At 43.3% G+C, this 23,099-nt stretch overlaps 1 protein-coding gene across 1 annotated transcript in view; it reads left to right on the forward strand.

Moving 5' to 3' along the window:
- Positions 1-23,099, forward strand: part of LOC134656606 (unconventional myosin-IXa-like) — a 44,053-nt gene that overhangs the window by 15,322 nt on the left and 5,632 nt on the right. Inside the window, exons 11-33 of the mRNA XM_063512162.1 lie at positions 6-89; positions 1,419-1,589; positions 2,830-3,024; positions 4,377-4,624; positions 5,148-5,319; positions 5,702-5,868; positions 6,897-6,916; positions 6,986-7,077; positions 7,742-7,822; positions 8,601-8,723; positions 9,099-9,270; positions 10,284-10,396; positions 11,633-11,781; positions 14,391-14,532; positions 14,997-15,155; positions 15,834-16,034; positions 17,270-17,456; positions 18,596-18,865; positions 19,388-19,549; positions 20,301-20,402; positions 20,786-20,923; positions 22,217-22,399; positions 22,956-23,071. Of these exons, the coding sequence (XP_063368232.1) occupies positions 6-89; positions 1,419-1,589; positions 2,830-3,024; positions 4,377-4,624; positions 5,148-5,319; positions 5,702-5,868; positions 6,897-6,916; positions 6,986-7,077; positions 7,742-7,822; positions 8,601-8,723; positions 9,099-9,270; positions 10,284-10,396; positions 11,633-11,781; positions 14,391-14,532; positions 14,997-15,155; positions 15,834-16,034; positions 17,270-17,456; positions 18,596-18,865; positions 19,388-19,549; positions 20,301-20,402; positions 20,786-20,923; positions 22,217-22,399; positions 22,956-23,071 (3,447 nt within the window). The remainder of the gene's footprint in view (positions 1-5; positions 90-1,418; positions 1,590-2,829; positions 3,025-4,376; positions 4,625-5,147; positions 5,320-5,701; positions 5,869-6,896; positions 6,917-6,985; positions 7,078-7,741; positions 7,823-8,600; positions 8,724-9,098; positions 9,271-10,283; positions 10,397-11,632; positions 11,782-14,390; positions 14,533-14,996; positions 15,156-15,833; positions 16,035-17,269; positions 17,457-18,595; positions 18,866-19,387; positions 19,550-20,300; positions 20,403-20,785; positions 20,924-22,216; positions 22,400-22,955; positions 23,072-23,099) is intronic.

Raw genomic sequence — 23,099 nt, forward strand, 5'->3', positions numbered from 1 at the left:
TGCAGAAGCAACCTCACGTCACTCGAGGCGGGGAAGCACAGGCGAGACTCGCGGCCGCGCGGCTCGCTCGCCTCCTCTGACCTTCTGGGGTGAGTTTAGTGGGACCAGTGGCCGGTATAACTATCCCCATAGGCCATAAGCTTGCCGAAACGACACTCTTTTTTCACCCGTAATTCCTCAAGTACCGCGGATATCGAGTTGTCAGAAAAGTTAACTCCAATTCCTACGGACTCGATTTCATACAATAGGTATGAAAAGTCAGAACACCCGTGAGTCAAGAGGTTAAAAAAGTTAATTCCAGCTTGCTTTCACATTGGTGTGACTTCCCGCCGCTGAGAGATACCCTCCCTAGCCTTCATAGTCCTTGGGTTTAATTGCTTCCGTTATTGTAAAAAAAATACCAGTCAAAATAATAAAGATAGATTCAGAGCTAGAGCTGTATTGAAACTTATCATTTTTTAAATCTATGATAATCTTAATATGGACATGAGTTTTTGAATAATTTATAAAATAATAAATTAAAAATTGAAAACGTTTCCGCAACCTAAGTTACGGCGAAATAATCGAATAGTCACTCAAAGTAACATTGTAAGTACATTATTGTAATATGATGTTCAGCTTAAAAACGAAGGACTATAACATTGTGACTGTTATGAGGCTACAGGAGCATCAAATATCCAACACTAACCTATTAATTATACCCCCTATTTATTATTTATTTATTTATGTCTAACATGATAACATTTTAACTGGTGGCTAAAATGATCTATTTAAATATCATATTTAGGTGTTCGTTCCCCATTTAAAGTGTTATAAGCATGTCTGAAACCCCATGAATATAATTGTTCCCGAATATATCGTGTAATTTTTATGTAAGTATTGTAAGCTTATGCAATATTGTGACGTAATGAAATGTGTCTTGTTGATCAGCCAACTGGCGACAGTGTCGTCAATCAATCTAGCAATCAACCGCATTGCGTAAGTGACCGACCGAGGCATGCTTATATTATTTTGTTCTATGTGCACTCTAAACGCATGGACGTCGTTTTTACCTCCGGTAAACCTAGTCATAGTCACCCCTTTTATCTTTATCTAGATAGAATAGGCTGTGTTTAGATAGTATTCACATTTTATCCCGAAAATATCCTACGAGTGCGTCAGCTTAATGCTTCTACGCAGACCCATTGTAAATCTCGACGCTTTAAACACAGCCTGACGCTCTAACGTCCATTCGGATCGACTTTCCAGTACCATAATCACCACACCCGTAGATCCTGCGCATATATCACTCTAAACGGCACCAGTAATGCATGCGCGAAGCAATCTACTCACACTTTAACCAGATTTTAATTTGTATAGATTTTCTGTTTCATTAATTTTGTAATCGTCATTTCCTTTCCCACCGTCACCGCGCGCAGGACGCCGCGCGCGGCCGCCGTCGCTCGCGCCGAGCCTCCGCCGAGACTCGGGGGGAAAGGGACAAAACATTACAGACTCGCCGAAACCCGTACGCGCCGCCTCGAGCGCGAGCGGGACGAGCGCACGTTTGACGACACCGACGTCATGCAGCGCGCCAGCCAGATCGTTATGTACGTGCGGTGTCTCCGACTTTATGCCCGCTCTCTGTCTGTCTCGCACTTCAGCGTTCATCAAACAAACGTCCGGCGGCCGAGGGACGAATTCTATAATTTACGATTTCCTTACACATTCACATTCAGCCATTTACTATTAAATTTTGCTTACCGCATGAATAGAGAGTTATATTTTTTTGACAAAGCCTCTGTAGTACTTTAGTACTTGTATCTCGTTTTATCTTAGAATAGAACGTCGTATTTACTTTTAACTTGTTACAAACTTTAATACTGGCATCCATTAAATTTGACGGTTTTGTTTGATGAATTCGCAGCTATTGGTTGGGGGATCTACACTTGCTCTTGTTTTCCGGTGTCGGCTATGGGTTTTAATTTTCCGTGCATTTTGTGTTTCAATGTGATAACTCGTTTCTATCCAGGGTATCAGCGGATTTGTGTAAACAAATTTTGGGTATTATTAAGCTGAATAAATGTGTTTTCAAAGTAATTTTATCCTGCATTTATTAATTGGAATTATAGGATAATAAGACTCATAAGACAGTCAAGGGCTGATTTATACGGGGCCCGAACTAGTAGGTATACGATTTTAGTTACATTGCGGACCATTGAGGTTACGTCAATTCAGCCGACCGATCAAATGACGCAATGTAATGAAACTCGCATGCGAGTTCTTGCATCGTCTAAATGAGCCCTAAACTGTTGTTTTGTTACGCCTTTGAAAACTTTTCTTGGTAATGCAAATTTGGCACAAACTATTGAAGTAAAAATGAAATTCAAGCAATGTTTACAGTGTCATTTTCATTCATACAATTAGCATAATACAAAGGCATAGCTACCCTATATTCCAGCCGTAACCATTTTCAAAACACACTTATTCCTCACTGACCTTCAATGTATATTCGACACGGGGTCCCGTTGTTTCCCATAAAGTTTTAAGTCATAATGAATTGTTTGTCATATTATCATTAGTCATAAAACTGAAACCGTTATCATTTCAGGATTTTCGTTAGGTTATCCTATAGATAGGTTAGGTTAGGTTTGTTTTATGGGCCATAAATTATGGCAATCCTGAAAAGTGACGCGTTTCTGAATTAAATGAATTATGACTAACGAAAATTCGGGCAAACATAACATTATGGCTTAAAACTATTTGGGAAACAATAGAGACCCATTCGACACACTATCACTGCATGCGCTCGTACTCCGACACCCGTTCTGAATTGGCATAGCGTTGCAGGAAATACAAGTCGTTCAGGCCGCGCGAGCGCGCCAAGAAGGGGCTCAAGAACCTGCAGTCCGTGAAGACGGTCGCGGGCCGCACGGCCGCGCTGGCCGGCAAGCGCAAGCAGCCGCTCACCGTGGCCGCGCAGTTCCAGCACTCGCTCGCCGCGCTCATGGAGACGCTCAACCAGGCCAACCCCTTCTTCATCAGGTAATGTCCGCCTGATCTGAGGAACTAACCCTACCCTGCCAGGAAAACTTGGACAGAAGGGGCTCGAGAACCTGCAGTCCGTGAAGACGGTCGCGGGCCGCACGGCCGCGCTGGCCGGCAAGCGCAAGCAGCCGCTCACCGTGGCCGCGCAGTTCCAGCACTCGCTCGCCGCGCTCATGGAGACGCTCAACCAGGCCAACCCCTTCTTCATCAGGTAATGTCCGCCCGATCTACTATCCCGGAACTAGAGCAGTGGTTCCTAACCTTTTCAGTCCGGTCACCCCTATGACCAGTGATCGGGGATTTCTATGCCACTTGGGGTGAATGACCTCAATCATTATGCTAGTATGGATATGCCGCGGGATTCTGGGATTCGTGTGCGATATAGGAGAGTGTTTTGGCATGTTACTGTTAATCAATTAATCATGCATTGCATATATTATTAATAATAATAATTGAAAATTTGATTACAGATCAATTGAATATATCAATAAAACCACTAAGCTCGCATTACCTTATCAGTTTTGCATTGCCTTTCAACGACCGAGTCGAGACCCATGTTTTTTACAGTCCTTTATTTTATAAACGAATTACCAACACCGAAATAGCGTTTACTTTTCGAACAGTTTTGTTCCTATCGCGGGCCAAGTGGCGTATCCATATTACCATTTCGACTTGATATCCCGCGGTGTGGCATAGAAATCCCCGATCACTGCCTATGACTAACTAGGGAACCTGATTTTACCCCTCCTCCCAATGGTAATAAAAAAATAAAACGTGTACGTTTGTTGTATTGTTATATTAGGTTAGCTTATTACCCCCGTAAAATACCAGTTTTACCCCCACGAGGGTAATTACCCCCAGGTTAGGAACCACTGAACTAGAGTGTAGGTTCGTACATGGCGACCCCGCCAGGAAAACTTGGACAGTTCTAATATTTAAAAATGTACATATTTCACAAGGCTGAAGGTATAAATCATAAAAGGCTAGGACTTTGTAGGCTTGTCCTCACAGGGTCGCCATGTAGACACGAGAAAATTGAAACACCTCTTTCGTTACATATCTTATTGCATTGTTCTTGTGACAATACAAAACGTACCATGTGTTTGAATTTCTTAAATCGTGTCTGATGAGAGTAAATATAATATTAATTAATTATTTATAATGTATTTTAAAATTAGTATCTCTACGTACCGTAGAGGATTGCAAATTGATACATTATTTGTTATCGAATACTGGCAGACGTCTTAACTTATTCAAAAAACACTACAAAAGTTGTAATCGAACCATTTTTGAAAACAATATCTACTAAAATCGCCACACCACATCTTAATTTACCCTTTACCCCACAGATGCATAAAGTCAAACAGCGACAAAGTCCCAAACGTGTTCGACGAGGAAACCGTCCAGCGTCAACTTCGATACACGGGCATGCTGGAGACGGTCCGGATCCGGCAGGCCGGATACAACGTCCGGCTCACCTATGAGGAGTTCATACAATTGTACCGGATACTGCTGCCGAAGGGGCTGCTCAGCTCGCAGATTGATGTTAGGCATTTTCTGGCCAAGTTGAACTTGGATAGGGATAATTATCAGCTCGGTAAGTTGTTTGTTCGGTAATTCATTGTATTATTTAATATCGAAATATCGTTTGTAATAAAACATATTCTGGTTTTAAAATACCGTTGGTCATGGATCCTATGCTGCTACGCGAAAATGGTCTTAGCATCAATCAATTATTTTCTCTTTGTTTTCATTTTTAACAAGCTTTTATTAGGTCGACCTGTATGTAACTAACTATGTAATGGAATCTTGCAAGTTAAATCCATTGCTTGTTAGTTAGATCCACTTCCCGGTTTCCGATTGAGCTGAAATTTTGCACACATGGACAATGCAATATTATGGTACCATCGAGCTGATCTGATGATGGAAAAAGGAGGTGGCCATAGGAACTCTGTGATGAAACAACGCAACCTAATTGTGTTAGGGGTTTTTAGAATTGTCTCGATGAGTATTAGTTGTCTGTCGTAAGAAAAGTACAGTCAGCCATAAAAGCTTGTACCAAAAATGAAATTTTTGCCAAAAACTTATTAACATTTCAAACAAATTTGTCTCTGACTCAGGCGCGACCAAGATCTTCATGCGCGAGAGCGAGCAGACGAAGCTGGAGTACAAGCTGCACCAGCAGATCATGGCGTCCATCATCACCATCCAGCGCTGGTTCCGCGCCGTGCTGGAGCGCCACCGCTTCCTCGCGCTGCGCCGCGCCAGCCTACTCATCCAGGGCGCCTGCAGGTATACCGAACAGCAAAAAATTTACAGTATAAGGGTCGGTTGCACCAAACCGTATCGTACCGGTTGTTCGTATCGCTAAAGAGTTCGCTAAATTTGTATGTATGGAAAGTTTAATAGTAAAGCGCCGGGGCGCACTGGCTGACGTTGATCAGTCTGTCAAATGTGGTTGGTGCAACAGGCCCTAATACGAAAGGTTAATGGTGACAGGCAACCGACTGGTATACTGCACACCCTAAGGGCTGATTTAGACGGAGCGCGAACTCGCATGCGGACTGTTGGTTACGTCCAATTCAACCGACCGATCAAAACCCGCAATGTAATGAAACTCGCATGCGAGTTCTCGCATCGTCTAAATGGGCCCTAACACAGTATTTGTTCCCAGACAATGGCTCCAAGCGCGGCACGAGGCCGCGACGAAGGTGCAAGCGTTCTTCCGCGGCAGCCTCGTGCGGCGCTGGTACGTGCGGCTGCGCGGCGCCGTGGTGGCGTTCCAGGCCGCCTCGCGCGGCTACCTGCTGCGCCGGCGCCTGCCCGCGCCCAAGCCCAAGAGTGAGGTACGAGGCGTGGGGTATTGCCTGACGGGTTTCCACTTGCCAATCGATAAAGCGAGTACTATTCAATATTTTTCTTACGCATGAAACGTGCAGATGCATTCAGCGCCGCGATGGGCGGAGCATTTGTTTAACACGCGCTTCCCGCTGATGGTTCCGCTCGAGCGTCCACTCAGTTTGCAGACTTCTATATTCACACTGCCGGTTAGTGTTTTTTCAAAGAATATCTCGCTAAAGAATAAATTCTCAACAATGCTTTTCCTTATCGTCTTTGTCCGGGTTAGCCGACTGTTATATTTGACTAAAGCTTTGGTTTCCTCCGATAGCGGTGCCGTCATATAGCGGCCGTCTACATACAAATACTACGACATCCATATTTAGCCGTATTATTTAGTATGGAGACGGCCGCTATATGACGGCACCGCTATCCTAGGAAAACCGATCTTAACCGCCACTGTGAAATGTGATGTTTAAAAGACAAAAAAAAAACATTGGTTGTAATGGAAAGCCGTCAGGACGTATTGAACGTGTGCGAATATGTGGAATGGTTGTATGTACATGAGTTTGAGATGTATCAATATTGGAACAGCTAGTAATTGTAAATATGAAATTTTAACAGTTTGATTTGAAATTGTCTTCGTTATTTATTTTAAGATCAATATTTTAACATTTGAGTTCAATTCTAGATTTAGTTAAATCAAAGTATGCAACTTTTAATATAGGCCTATTCACCAAAGCTACATAAATTTAGTACATAGATTTACAATATCATCTATCGTAAATATAATTATTTAAAACGCGTATGATACCAATTTGAAAATTAGCGTTTCCTTAATGTATGGAAATCGTGAAACTTTAAATCCATATCTATCGTTGTCAGTGCCGTTGTAGTGTATTAACTTATTGTCGTGTATGTTGACATGTATTACTTCATTCATTCATGTTTGCTTCGGTGAATCGACCTGCATCTACATTGTGACTAAATCTCCATCTCATAACGCCTTCTAAAATTTCTGTAACTAATAGTAAATGAAATTCATACGAAAGTGAACTTTATGTGTTTGATTGTATGGCATATATTTGTATATACACCGTCGTGATCCATGTGTTGACAGCATGACAGAAAAGCGCCAATCGTGTCGGAGACCGACGGCTTCAGCAAACGGCAAAGCATCGACCAAATTAGGAATATTATTGATTTACAATTGTAAGTATTTCATACCAATATAAGCCTTACTTTGCTTCTATGTACGATATAAATAGCTTTCTGCCTCTCCAAACTGGTCCTAACGTAGTTTTGGGCGTTACCAAAATAGGCTATACTAATTTTTTTTTTATATTTATTAATGTTCGTAAAGCTTTGATAGCCAACTGGTATTTTTATTTCCTGAAAACAATATTACTATATGCAAAGAAAATTTGTTGAAATTTAAACGATAAATGTTCGCGCCTAAAAGGCAGCCGCTATTCTTGTGACGTCATCATAGCACAGTGCCGAAACGTCAAATGTGCAGTGCAATTTTTTCGCCGTTATTACAAATTGAACACTTGTTTTTGCTATAGTGACGTCACGCACGAGAAAAAAATGGTGGTTGGCATTTTCGGTTACGTAACATACAGATAATCAAACTACGACTTTAATTTTGAAATTAACAATAAAACTCATGTTTTTATAACAAAATAGTATTAATTATTATATTAGGTATGCCTAAATATAAGTATGACCCAAACTTCAAATATCAGTGAGTCGGCGTCTGACATTTACGACTGACATTAACTCGGAGCTCTACAACTTTGTTGGTATTCATTCACTCATAAACCCTGCCAGTAACTAACCTAGAATATATCTCACGTTCTCTGTTGCGTTTTAGGAACAGGCTAATACAGGAAGAGGCGGAGAGAAAAGAAACAAGAGAAAAACTAAGAGTGACGCAATCACTGCCCATTCCGAGGTAAATCATTTCGTGTGGTATAATAATAAATAATAATAATTCAGCCTATATACGTCCCACTGCTGGGCACAGGCCTCTCATGCGCGAGAGGGCTCGGGCTATAGTCCCCACGCTAGCCCAATGCGGATTGGGGACTTCACATACACCTTTGAATTTCTTCGCAGATGTATGCAGGTTTCCTCACGATGTTTTCCTTCGAAAAGCTAGTGGTAAATATCAAATGATATTTCGTACATAAGTTCCGAAAAACTCATTGGTACGAGCCAGGATTTGAACCCGCGACCTCCGGATTGTCGATTAATGTCGGAAAAATATGATTCAACACACATCTAAAGTAAGGACGCTGAACACGAAGAATTTATTATATTGACCCGCGATGACCCGGTCCCGCTCGCACGGTGACATCGACCACTGGCATCATGGGCGGGACAGCAATAGAATTACACACGTGCGACAGAGATGGGAAATGGCGGGACAATGTACGAGTTTCTTTGTGCTTAGCGTCCTTACAATATAAATAGTGATTAGCGCTATGGGGCACTACCGAGCCTGAACTGTAGGGGCCCCGTTTGAAAAGTTTGAACTGTCAATGTCAGGTTATTAATTACGATTTATGCCACAAGATGGCAGACCCTAAAACAAAGAGAAATCTAGCTACTAACTTTTTGTTTTGTGATTCTGTTCAAAGATAATAAATTTCGTCTAAAAATATTTCGTTTAAACTTTTAAAGGAATCAAAGACTATATATAGCACAATTTCATTTTGTTTTTTCGGCAGTTTGGAGAAAAAGCGCGAGATCCTAATCACAGACGCTACTACCACACAAGTGACTTACGGAAAGCGAAGAGTCTCCAAAACGCAGAATATCACAGAGCAGCCGTTAAAACAAAGTAACTCGAGGTAAGACAATCCTAATAAAAAAAAATCACACCGCCTATCCTATGATGTTCAACCATGCCATAGTTAACCATAACAACTTCTTACCAACCGTCATGAGTTTGTAGATTTATATTTTTGAAATATCCAAAATGAACTGTCAAGATAAGTATGTGTAAACAAATTTTACTGGATAATTGACTTGTAAAGAACCAACTACGCAATTGAGTCATGACCCTAAAACACAGTCAATAAATCATGTCAGCGCGTCACAGGAAACACACCTACATCACAACAATAGAATCGCGTCACTGGCGCCCGACTACTATAAATCCAATGCTGTACGAATTTAGTACCTATGTTTACGAGCTTAGGGTTCATTTTACTTGTCGGTTGCAGCGTCAACCAGTCGGAGGCGAACGAATCGTCCCCAGATGAGAGTTGGAGCGTGACCACGAACAAGTTTCCGCAGGGGGTCATCCCTCCCAACAAGATTACTCCCGAAGACCTGGCCAATGAGCTCCTCTGGCTTAGGATAGACCAGAATTATCTCATGGCCGAAAAGAATAAGGTATGTAATTTGTGCATCCTTTTTGTGTGTGCATTTACAACAAAGTAAAAAAAAATATCGTAAGAATTCTTAAATTTTAACGAGGAACGCTACTGTAGGAATCTTCTAAGACCCAGGCAAATTTTTGTGTTTTTGAATTTGGAACATTCTTTTATTTCTATGAAAGTTCAAAACTAGAATTTGTACTTGTACAAGTATGCGGGGACTTGCGAGGACTGCATGTGAACCCTATTGCATTTCAACGTAATCAGGTAAGATATAGTTTGACTCAATCTGCGCTGTAAGGAATCATAACTAATACACCCTTGCATAAATTAGATTAAGTATATACCTATACATTTACGTAGTATGCAGTGGTCGGGGATTAGTGCAGACGAGTGCACGCAGCGTCATTCCTTGACTGTCGGCCTTCTATAGTGGTCTCGTTCGCGTTTATTTTGATACATATTATTTGAGATGGTGCACATATCTTTGCGGACTTACGGACGTATTATACACTATGAAGACTACGCCAAACGTGTACAAGTGTGTTGTGTATATTTTAGCGTCATCTTCCTTATTCTTGTGTATATATTTATTGCGATTTTGCTGTAATTTTGATTGACATTTCCGATTATTTGGTAGAGGTCCTAAACTACTAGGTATCCGAAAACGCTATCAAATTTACTTAGTCAACCACAGTCTTGCATAAAAATGTGTTAACTAATGCGGTTGGAACAAACATTCAAATAATGAGCCGTTTAGATTAGAGTTTTGTTTTCAGTGTTGCTAAACTGCAATAGGGTGCAGCTTACTTACAATATTGAGGTTTTATAATTAAAATAACAGTTTTATTTGAAGCTAATAATATGTAATTGCCGCCGAGTTTCTTTTGCCGGTATTTTCTCGGGGCTTGTAGGGTAGAACCCGTGTTAGTTTCTGACATTCATAAGTACAATGTCATAGATATAGATTTGAACCCCTTTACCGCCGCGACAGTATTTCGTCACCTTCATATTCCCTTTGGTCCCTAGATTCGAGAAAGAGAATTAGCAGAATCGATAGCGAGCAGTAGTGAAGAGTACCTGAGGCACGCCGGCGACTGGAGTCCCGCGGACAGCTCCGACACCAACAGGAGCGGGTCCAGGTAAACTATAATACACATTACAGTAGTAGTAGTAGTAAACACTTTATTGCACAAAACAAGTACATAACACAGAGATCATCCAGTAAATGTGTACAAAGGCGAACTTATCCCGTTAAGGGATCTCTTCCAGCTAACCTTTAAGTAACTGAGAGATACATTATGAAATGGTAGTCAAACTAAGATAAATTGTACATGACGGCGAGACTTAAAAGAAGTAGCTAACCCTAGAAACGTAACTAAATACGATGCGATGCATTAGGTGCAAAGGCATATACATGTATAAATATACAAAACAATTATATATCCATAAAAATATTAATACATACATATAAATAAATAAATATGTATATATAAATACCTACAAATATATTAATATATATAACAGTATGGTTTAATGTGTACCATCTCCATCTCCCTTGAGGAAAACCTCTTTCTCAAGCATTTACTGCAGGACTGATTTTCTTAACCGACAAGTGAACCAATCACCTGTATTGCTTTGTTTCTGGTCTCGAATAGGCATTTATTTTAAACCAAATGCCTGGTGTCGGCCATCAATTTAGAAAGAAGACTGAGCTGGTGTTGGGCGTTTTTAGGGTTCCGTACCCAAAGGGTAAAAACGGGACCCTATTACTAAGACTTCGCTGTCCGTCCGTCCGTCCGTCTGTCGCCAGGCTGTATCTTACGAACCGTGATAGCTAGACAGTTGAAATTTTCACAGATGATGTATGCATAACAACAAATACTAAAAACGATCGAATATTTATGGTTTAATGGCTCCACACGATGGCAGGGGAACACACAGAGTGTAACCGAGCTTGTTTTTCTCCAAATGTTTGTATCACTCGATCGGGCATAGGTTTTGCGCCCGCATGAGAAGCGTGTGGCCTACCAATGATATTATATAACCATAGATAGGTTATACTCATACTAGAGGAGCACAAAAAATACTTCCATATTTATGTCTGTGCCTACGAAGAAATCTGTTATTTTCGATTAATTTTCTCATTCCGTCCATCTTTGTCACACTCGTTGTTAAACATAAGGTCGTCTCTTTCTCTTTCGGTGTGCAGGAGCTCGTTAGCACGTGCACATTTCTCGCTTGTCCAGCCGCGTCTAAAGGCAACTTGTCCAATTTGTCACAAGTTAAGCGCTTCAATTTTGGAACGCCTATAACGTATCTTGAGTTATAAATCATTGTGGCCTACACGATATGTTGACGTCGGCCGTTGTCCCCAGCAGAGGTTCCCCGGCGGTGTACCAGCGCAGCCTGTCGAGCACGACGCTGGAGCCGCCGGCCGCGGCGCCGCGCGCGCTGCTCAGCCTGCCGCCCGTACGCCGCGAGCCCCGGGACCCCGCGAGAGCGCGCCAGCCCACACAGACTAATGGTAACTACACGACACCCACACACCTCCTTCATACACACTCGCACACCTTTTAGAGCCCGTTTCATATTTCGCCCTGGTCATATAAGAAGCCCTAATTGCTGATAATGCCGTACCGTCAGGTGACAAACAAAACTCACTAGATGCAAACACTGACTTAATATAAAAGAAATAGACACACAAAGCAGAACAAAAACGTCAAGAAATGCCCACACAGGCTAATGGTAACTACACGACACCCACACACCTCCTTCATACACACTCGCACACCTTTTAGAGCCCGTTTCATATTTCGCCCTGGTCATATAAGAAGCCCTAATTGCTGATAATGCCGTACCGTCAGGTGACAAACAAAACTCACTAGATGCAAACACTGACTTAATATAAAAGAAATAGACACACAAAGCAGAACAAAAACGTCAAGAAATGCCCACACAGGCTAATGGTAACTACACGACACCCACACACCTCCTTCATACACACTCGCACACCTTTTAGAGCCCGTTTCATATTTCGCCCTGGTCATATAAGAAGCCCTAATTGCTGATAATGCCGTACCGTCAGGTTACAAACAAAACTCACTAGATGCAAACACTGACTTAATATAAAAGAAATAGACACACAAAGCAGAACAAAAACGTCAAGAAATGCCCACACAGGCTAATGGTAACTACACGACACCCACACACCTCCTTCATACACACTCGCACACCTTTTAGAGCCCGTTTCATATTTCGCCCTGGTCATATAAGAAGCCCTAATTGCTGATAATGCCGTACCGTCAGGTTACAAACAAAACTCACTAGATGCAAACACTGACTTAATATAAAAGAAATAGACACACAAAGCAGAACAAAAACGTCAAGAAATGCCCACACAGGCTAATGGTAACTACACGACACCCACACACCTCCTTCATACACACTCGCACACCTTTTAGAGCCCGTTTCATATTTCGCCCTGGTCATATAAGAAGCCCTAATTGCTGATAATGCCGTACCGTCAGGTTACAAACAAAACTCACTAGATGCAAACACTGACTTAATATAAAAGAAATAGACACACAAAGCAGAACAAAAACGTCAAGAAATGCCCACACAGGCTAATGGTAACTACACGACACCCACACACCTCCTTCATACACACTCGCACACCTTTTAGAGCCCGTTTCATATTTCGCCCTGGTCATATAAGAAGCCCTCATTGCTGATAATGCCGTACCGTCAGGTTACAAACAAAACTCACTAGATGCAAAACATAATTAAACAAAAATCAACCTTGTTTCATTACTAATACACAGCACTCTGAACTAATGGTAGTAATTAGACAACTTTGGTTATCACCTTACGACCCACTCTGGAGTACCGTAAAACAAAAACTTTTTTATTGAAAGAATTGTCACTGTATAACAAAACATCGTTGACATTGGGTGACCATAAATCATGTTATCCCTTCCTAATGTTATCACTTTCTATTTCTCAATCGAAGCAATCGCGAATCTATCGCTCTCAAACTTTCGTGTGGTATGCCAAGTATTGACCTATAGATTTCAAATTAGATTTATATCTATGATCTAACTCACTAAACTAAAGCGTAAAACAACAGAAACCCGTAATTACGAGCTGTCTTTTGAATAACACAACAGATTTCCCGTTCAAGTTAATTAGCAAATTTTGTTTTGCATTAAACTCATTAAACAGTCTTATCATCTGCAACTGGAAGTCAATCTTTAATAGATCCCTTTGCTAATGTGTTTACGCTCTACTGTTTTTTTTTTATGTTTTCTTATAATAGGTAATGCCAATATTCGGTCAGTATAGTAAATATTACGATGACAGAATGTCAGTGCGAGTAGTGCCAACGGACAAACCCACACCTGTTGAGAAATGTTTTGCATATATCGTGTTGTTCTCCGTGATTCTACTCTCGATGGGATATGTGAACGTGTGTATTAAGTTGCTACTTTATTACTTCGGTAAGTTGTGCACGCTACACGTTTTTGGCATAAGCTTTATGCCCTTATTCATAAACGTCGTCCACTTGTTTGTCGTCGTCTGTAATTTTGATGAAATGAAATGCTTTCATTGGTTGATCGATGTCAACGATTCTCCGTCCTTCTAAAAAGATTTTATGAATTTATTGAGCTAGCTAATGTTTGTTGCATAATCGCTTTGTCTCGCACGAAGTTTCACCCTCATTTTACTCTCGAGTCTAAGATAACGCCTAAAGAGACTGATTTCGGAGATAATTAGAAATGTGCCATCCTCTGCTGATGGATATTGAAATTTTTCCGCGAAACGACATCGTTATCAAAAGAAATTCTTGCTAATCTATCGCAGTGGCGTGCCTAGGGTTTTTTAGTAAGGCAAGCCGAAAGATATGTTTTCATAATAACTGTAATAACTCTTTGGACTCAAAGGAATGTGCTAGCTGCTAGCGTAAGTATCACGGCGAGCTATCATAGCGCACAGGGCATACTACTACTAGAATTCTATCGTAATAGACATTCAATGTCGTTCTAGATATCGACGTATTCATTTTGCCATTGAAGCTTTACTCGTCAGGTATCAACATGATCGTATATGTAGTGTATGTATGTGTGGGTGTTGCAGCGTGCGCGACGCTGACGCGGCCGGCGGGGGCGGAGGCGGCGCCCGGGCCGCCCGCAGTGCCCGCGCGCGCCGCGCGCCGCTCGCCGCGCCGCGCGCCCGACCTGCCCCAAGCTGACCACAACGACCACCACGACATCAAGCGGTAACTAACGAGACACATTACTTACCTATACGGGACACGACGTATTCACCAAGCGAGTGTTTCTAAACTTTCCAATAGGTCCAACTGTCCAGTCGTAAAACAGTCCAACTGTCCAGTCATAAAACCAAAAAAAGAAATAAGGTAGCAAAAATTTGTATTAGGCACCTAAGTACTCATACTGATACATAGACTAGGAATCCTCTAGACGGAGTTTAGAGCAATTGTTTCATGAAACCGATGCTGCCAAAAATACGGGGGTGCGGGGGGACGAGGTGAGCGAATCCCGTGCCGCGATTGGTCCGTTCAAAAACACGGACCAATCACGGCACGGGATTCTGACACTTTGACTCGAAGATGGAGTAAAACTACCGTATATAGTGGCAGAGGGGGTAGCGTTACTGTGCTCAGTCTAGAGGATGTCTTGTCTGTGTACTGATGTAAACATTTGTTATTTGTAACAACAGGGCGGCGTCAGAGATGATGGGTCCGCTGCTGGAGGCGCCCCCGCTGCGCGGCGAGGTGCGGCGCCGCAACTCCGACCCCGAGCCGCGCCCCGCCGACCCGCGCGACACAGACTACATCGGCCAGACCACCAACGGCCTCTTCCGGATCGCGGGGCACAGGTACGCTGATACCGTATTGGTAAACCGTGTGGCAAACTTTTATAAGGTCTCCTCCTGATCAGTGTGACAAATTAGCTGGCGCAATCGACCCTTTGAAAACGCAAACTGAGCTTGGCTCCCAGCGAGGCGTCTACGTTAAATAACAAGCAAAGAACTTGACGCCTCGCTACCTGCTCCGCCTAAGTGTAAGGCCTGAATGGACGCTTGGAGCGGAGCGTTCGGCGGGGCGTGCAGCGGGGCGTCGGGCTCACGAGTGATGTGAGCAACGTGCACTAAGACTGCTACTATACGTTTGCATTTGTTTAACATGCACGCCGCACGCCCCGCCCCGCTGCACGCCCAACTTGAGCGTCCACTCAGGCCTTACACTAAGGAGTGGACGCTCGAAGCGGAGCGTTCGGCGGAGCGTGCAGCGTGGCATCGGGCTCACGCGTAATGTGAGCAGCGTGCACTAAGGCCGCTCCTAAATATACGTTTGCATTTGTTTGTGTTTACCGCCCCGCTGCACGCCCAACTCGAGCGTCCACTCGGGCCTTACACTAACGGGCCGCTAGACGCTGACCCTGAAACCGTATGCATATATTTTGCTCGGCGCTATACGCCTGTCAGCTTTTTTTTCTGATGTGCCTGGCCGTTTCCAGAGACGCCCAAAAACTGACCACTTTCTCCATCTTCCAGGTTTCGGAAAGGCACCCGGTTCGCGAAAGGCGACAAGTGCGTGTACTGCCACCAGGCGATCGACGCGTTCGTGACGCAGGGCCAGCGCTGCATCGACTGCAAGCAGCTGTACCACACCAAGTGCATCCAGAACAAGGGAGTCATTACCATGCCCTGCTCCAGCCCCGTCGCCGCGCCCGGCCGGGGCAGGCACAAATACAGGTACGGGTGTGTACGCTGCATATAGCGCCAAAGAGAGAGTCGAATCGTATAGATTACTGGTCTATAGTCTTTACTAGAGACTTATGTTAATATTTTATTTACTTATTTAGAAATTTAAATCAGGCAACAATGCCCAGGATATTACAAATACCTAATATTGTCAGTGGCAGTTCAAGTCAGTGCAGATTTAGCATAGACGGGCAGAAAATTATTATTTTCACATTATTGTTTCTCTCAACTTGCGCGTCTCGAATATTCTATGTTGCTAGAAATTTTCTTCAAATCAGAATTAGTGTTTTTTGAATTAAAACAATTTTGCCGTATTGCTATCGTCTTCAAGTATCTATAGAAGGCAACATGTGAATGTGTTTAAAAATGTAATACTATTATTTCATACCACAGACAAGACATCTTCCAGACTGAGCATAGTAGCGCTACCCCCTCTGCCACAAATATACGGTAGTTTTACTCCATTTTCGAGTCTAAAGCTTTGGATTCCTCCGAAAGCGGTGCCGTCTTAAAGCGGCCGCAAAAGACGGCCGTCTTTACGGTGACGACATGTGGAAAGTACCACGGCGTCATAACACACCGTCAGCCACCAAGGTCAAAGCGGCAAATTTGAAAAATGTAGGCGCGATCATGGGGCGATGGGATATCGTCCCATAGAAAATTTGAATTTCGCGCCTTTTTCTACTGACAGGATGTGCTTGACCATCTATAATTTACTTGGAGGATGAAATATCATCAGAAGTGGAAAATAATCGTAGTACGGAATCATTTATTCAAATCTCGTGTCATTTATTCAAAATGGCGTCACCGCTATCTAATAAAACGTTCACGAAACTATCGACAAGGTCATGGCGGCCGTCATCCAAATGACGGCACCGCTTTATTACGTTACGTTGACAATCAACGCCGTCTAGGAAACCGCGCCATCTTATTTACATAGACAACGTTCTAGTGACGTCATTCACCGCTATATTACGGCCGTAATATGACGGCACCGTTTTCGGAGGAATCCAAAGCTTAAGTGTCTTTGTGTGACGCCCGTGTCTTTGAACGGACCAATCACGGCACGGGACTCGCTCACCTCGTCCTCCGCACCCCAGTATTTTTGGCAGCATCGGTTTCATGAAATAATTGCTCTAAACTCCGTCTAAAGGATTCCTAGTCTATGTTTCATACACAAGACCACAACATATACCTACATAACTAAAATCTATAAATCGTCACAGGAAACCACACATGGGCGCCGACCACAAGAGTTCGTCGAGCACGAACTTCAACCTCACCGGCACGTCCGAGTTCATGGACCGGACGGACAAGATCATCTCGGACGCCAACGAGCTGCACGCCATGCAGAACTTCATCACCAAGAAGATCTTCCAGATGGAGTCGAGCGAGAATGAGAAGCAATCAGAGGCGAGTACCTTTTTTTTTTTGTCGATGTGGGAATGCTGTTACGCATCGTCCCCCTGGCCCCGAAACGTGGGCCCATAATGGGGGGTATGTGGGACTCTCACCTCCCAGCTCTTTTCAGTTATGAAAAAAGGGGAGGAGCCTACCCACTCAATCCACACCGGCGTTTCCCACAATATGCCGTTTGGGGAGGCGTCCAGCCAGCCTATTATGGATAGCTTTATCCATCTTTATCCACGTGATAAAATAACTGTCACTGTTTAACACCGTGGGAAAGAAAGTGACGGACACCGTTTTATCACGCTGTCACGTAGACAAGAACGACCATCATATCCGTACTGGGATCGCGAACATTCTACCAGGACGCCCCCCCCCCCCCCCCGGTACCCCTGGCTGGCTTCCGCCGGGGCACCCGCATCTGAGGGGGAGGGTCAGAAACGCTTTGACTCTCCCCCCACTGGCCCTACGGCGGAAGTTGACGCGTAGCAGCTGCATACTGCGCTCTTCCTCTACGTCTGCGCCTTAGCGGATGCGCAGCTACGTCTTGTCAGAGGTGAGTACCTAAGTAATAAGTAGAGAAACGAATAGAACGCGTCGGAGGGTGGGTGTTAGTTAGTGCTTCTGGGCATTTTTCCGCAAATCGACAACCATTGTGCCTATAAAGGCCTAAATAGGCACAATGGAGGGTGGGTGTTAGAATTTATCTGCCCGCCGATAGCACTCTCACGCTCCCTTGAGCGTTTTAAAGGTCTTTGTGGCCTAAATCCGAATTAACAACTTGACATTGAAACGAAGCTTTGAAAATGTATACTGTACTGCACGTATGAAACGTATACTTTAGTCTTGGTCTTCGATAAATCTACAATTCACATTAAACTACTGAATTCGGAGCTATAGCTATAGCTGTATAGTTAGAAATCTAATCTTTCCGTGAGTGTGGCAACAATAAATACTTCTTGTTATGTATACTTGTATAGAGTTAGTCGATGGCCTTCTTGACAGTTCTGTTAGTGTCTCAGTTTGTGGTTTATGTTATGCAAAATAAAAGGTCTTGTGTTTTTCATGATGGTGTTTTAATTACACAAAAGTACAAATACAACAATAACTCACTCAATCCTAATGCTAAAACGTGACATCCGCAGGTGGACAGGGTATTCAAGCACGCGCTGCGCGAGTTCAAAGACAACCTGGTGGCGACGTACAGCGTGGTGGAGACGCGCGGCTCCGCGCTCAAGTACAAGGACCTGATCGGGAACTTCCTGCACGTGATGGAGACGGTGTGCGCGCGCGAGGGCTCCACGCTGTCCATCACCATGGGCGTCAACGCCTTCCGAGGGTTCATGGACGAGTTCATGAGCCAGCACGACGTAGACAAGGGCAGGACGAAGCGGAAAAAGGATAAGAAGAGAAAAGTGAGTACACTTAGCGAAAAGTTCAGACAACCTCCTACAAGTGTATAGAAATAGCAGCGCGGTTTGTTAACCTTTTCAACGCCAAGAGCCACTAAAGTGGTCGAGTGCTGTCGTGCCCATGACGCCAACAGCCACTAAAAAGGCTATGACGGACGCTGTCAAAGCAATTTTCCTGCTGACAGATAAGGTTTATTTTCGCTCCTCATATTGCAACCATTTGGCGTATAAGCCACATTTTAGCATGGGACGAAAAGCGTTGAAAAGGTTAAAATACATTCCAATAAACATCGTGACATCGAAGAGAAGTTAACTACGGCAACGAGTTACGACGGATTTTACGACTTAAGATCGGTTTTCCTAGGATAGCGGGGCCGTCATATAGCGGCCTTCTCCATACTAAATAATACGGCTAAATATGGATGTCGTAGTATTTGTATGGAGACGGCACCGCTTTCGAAGGAAACCAAAGCTTTACCTCAGCTTTCGGCGATTTTACTTATGTACTAAAACGTGTTTTTTTAGGTGGACGATCCAATACAGTACAAAGGGCATACGTTTATTCTCTCAATGATAAACATTCCCACGGAGTGCGAGATCTGCAAGACGTTCTTCATGTGGCCCATTGAACGGTCGCTGATCTGCCAGACGTGTAGGCTGGCGTCGCACAAGAAGTGCTACATGAAGGTAAACATCCCTTACATTTTTATTTAATATTCTCAAGCAATGAAAAGCACGATCGGTTCCTACAATAACAACATAGACGGCATCCATTCTTGAAAATAACACTTTTTTTGATCTTCCTTTTTGAGATCCAGTCGTGTCCATACATTACCCGTTTTCTTTGTAATAAAAAGCAACACAATAGGCTAGTTTACTTCCTAGCAAGTAACTATCAAAGTTACCTTTTATTTGTTTATTTTAAACGTGTTTTTATAACTTGTGGCTAGAGTCCACCGCCCGGCGAGCACGGCAAATCATTCGGTGTGCTCGCCCGGCGGTGCGCGAACATCTACCCTGCAGCAAATCATTTACTTACTTGGACTCTATTGCCTAGGTAATAAGGGTGACGACATTTTGGCTAAAATACCAATATCTCAGTTCTGCAATGGAATTCCGCTTGGTGCCCATAGAACAAAATGAAGTACATAGAAATACCTATCTAATGACCTTACTCTCATTTCTGGGTCCAGGCTCCATACAAAGTTGCCCATGATCCTTTGGGCATTTTCTAATAATAATCTTGTTTCGTCCTAGTTTGCTAACAGTGAACTTCATTTCTATATTTCGTTTTAGTTTTATAATATTATACTTTATTTAGAGTTCATTGTATGTATATTCATGTGATAATAAGTAAACCCACGAGCACGATTCGCGAACGCGCATCATCAACCCCCTTTGATCAGCATTGGTGTTTAGAGTAGTGTTTGTGTCGCAGGTGTTGCAGTGCCGCAAGGAGGCGGGCGCGGCGTCGGCCGCCATCGTGGGCGCCGTGGACGCCGGCGGTCGAGAGCAGCTCGGCGTCTGCAAGCGGGGAAAGGTCATTGAAAAATATTCATATATACTGGGCAGGGTCGCCATGTAACGAGCGGATTAAGTGAAACGCGTACTTGCTATATAAGTTGAGCGAGTAGCTGTAAATTATGCTATTTGTACAGAACCAGCTGTTCCCAAACTAAGCAACACCAGGGGCCCATTTCTCGAACGGTATTAGACTAATATTATTAGCCCACGAACTGTCAAATTGTATGGGTTACCATGGCAACACACTAATAATATTAGACTAATACCGTTCGAGGAATGGGCCCCAACTAGGCGCGCATCAGAACTTATTTACAAGTAATATTACACGCTTTTGCGCCAATCAGTTAAAACCTACGATTAGAAGATATTTAAAAAATGCTAATAATAATTTGTTTGTAGGTGTTCGGTGTCCCTCTAAGCGAATTACCGACGGGCGACAGCAACATCCCGATAGTGGTGGACCGCCTCATCACCACCATCGAGATGACCGGCCTCTACACCGAGGGGCTCTACAGGAAAAGCGGCCTCAGTTCCAAGGTACACGCTCATTTAATCGTTGAATGTGACCACAATTTGGGTAAAAGTGCTAATAATTGGGTATTATTAGCACTGTAAGTTACCCAATTCGTCTCAACATTTATTGACATAAGGTATTTAATTTAGGGTATTTGTTAAGATCTCAACAGGAAAAGTAAATGTGCAAAAAGTATTTTTTTTGTCTGTCAGTCGATGTCATTTTGGCTACTTTACTCTTTTTCACTCGTGACTTGAGTGGCATTAACTAGTTGGGCAAAACCGCTACTTGGACCGTCGCCAGTCAGACACTTGCCTTGGATATCAATTTATCGTCAACGTCTGCCGTTATTAACCTAGATCCACTTCGCTGGTCTCTCGGTTTAAAATTTCGTTTCGGGGATGCTATTAAATATCATCGATACTACTACTCAATGAAACAAAACAAAACAGCCAGTAGGTAATAAGGAGGTGTGTGATACCAGGTGTGGCTCACTCCGCGATTTCGTCGCGTCGCTACAAGTACATGCGGCCCACACCAATTTTGGTGTCTAGCCATAGAAGTTGCCGCGCACTGCTACGGAACGGACGGCTGCTCGCGCTTGCGCTTGCCACCTAGCGGTCATATCTGTCGTAACAGACGCGATTTGTTAGAGAGTGAACATTCTGTACCTAGTAGTATTATTGACCGAAGCGTAGCGAAGGTCTACGTTTTGACTCGGGCATTTTGCTTTTGTATGTTCGGATGTTCTCCTCTACAGGTCGCAATTGTTAACCGATTTTCGTGAAATTTTGTGACCGAATTCTATGACTAAATAAATTTTTTTTGTCGATCCGGTTTTTGGAAATTTTTCAAAATGGCGGAGTCGTGATAGCTCCCGCCTAAACAAATAGTCGTATCGGTATCATAAGAGTTTTTTCTTTTTGAGACATATTTACATAGTAAATGGCAAAAAATGCAGAAAAATTGTATTGCTGGTTTAGGCGGTATTTAGATATTTAGTTTGTACTCGAGAATGAGTAGCCGAATTTCGTCAGCTTAGCTAAGAACTATCATGGCGCATTTTGTAAACGTTCGCTTTTTTTGTTTGCACACAGAACCAAACCCAGACTTTTGATCCCCAGTAAGACATATAGCTTTTTGTATTTTTTTTTTCACTTAAACTTCGTATTTTTTTTTTTAAATATATTAAAATCTTTGTATTGTTGATTGATCAAACCGCTGTGTGGCGCTGTCATCGTGCACGGTCCCAATAAGCTCTGCTCGCGAGGTCTACAGCTCACAGAGCCACTAGTTTACTCTGTGGTGACCCGCAGGTGCGCGAGCTGCGGCGGCTGCTGGACGAGCGGCCCGAGGAGGGCGTGGAGCGGCTGGAGCTGTACGCGGTGCACGTGCGCGCCTCCGTGCTCAAGGGCTTCTTCCGCGACCTGCCCGAGCCGCTGCTCACCTTCGACCTCTACGACGACTTCATCATCGCGGCCGACATCTCCGACCCCGCGGTATGTCACTACACAAGGCTAGCCCTCTGTTTCACCGACAGACAGAGAAAAGGGTCGAGCCGGCAAGTCGTTTTACAAGCTATGTTTTAAAGCTATATGACAACAATTTTTCCTGCTCAATAAAGATCGGTTTTCCTAGGATAGCGATGCCATCATATAGGGACCGTCTCCATAGTAAATAATACGGCTAAATATGGATGTCGTAGTATTTGTATCGAGACGGCCGCTATATGACGGCACCGCTATCCTAGGAAACCAGAGCATAAAGCTTTGGTTTCCTCCGAAAGCGGTGCCGGAAGGAAACCAAAGCTTTAAATGGCGGAATTGAAATTTGTTGGCGCGACTTTTTTATTTACCGTCTTTCTATATTTTGATTCATCCCTCTTATCAAACTCTATGATTCGCCGTACATGTCTGGCTCAATAAGGTGGAATTATCAAACATGACTTAAAAATAACAAATGTCCAAAAGAGTGTTTACTTCCAACTCTTATTGAAGTATCTCTCTTTATATAATCTGCTGTGTTGTATTTTTACAATAATGATTTTATTTACAGGAACGAGTATCCAGTATATTTACGATTCTAAGAAAGCTACCCAAGCCTAATTTCGACCTGGTGGAGAGGCTAATATTCCACTTGGCGAGGGTAGCTTTAGGGGAAGAAAATAACAGGTATTCAATAGTTATTTCCTAATAAAAA

The sequence above is a fragment of the Cydia amplana genome, chromosome 18 (assembly GCF_948474715.1).
Source record: "Cydia amplana chromosome 18, ilCydAmpl1.1, whole genome shotgun sequence".
Classification (NCBI taxonomy): domain Eukaryota; kingdom Metazoa; phylum Arthropoda; class Insecta; order Lepidoptera; family Tortricidae; genus Cydia; species Cydia amplana.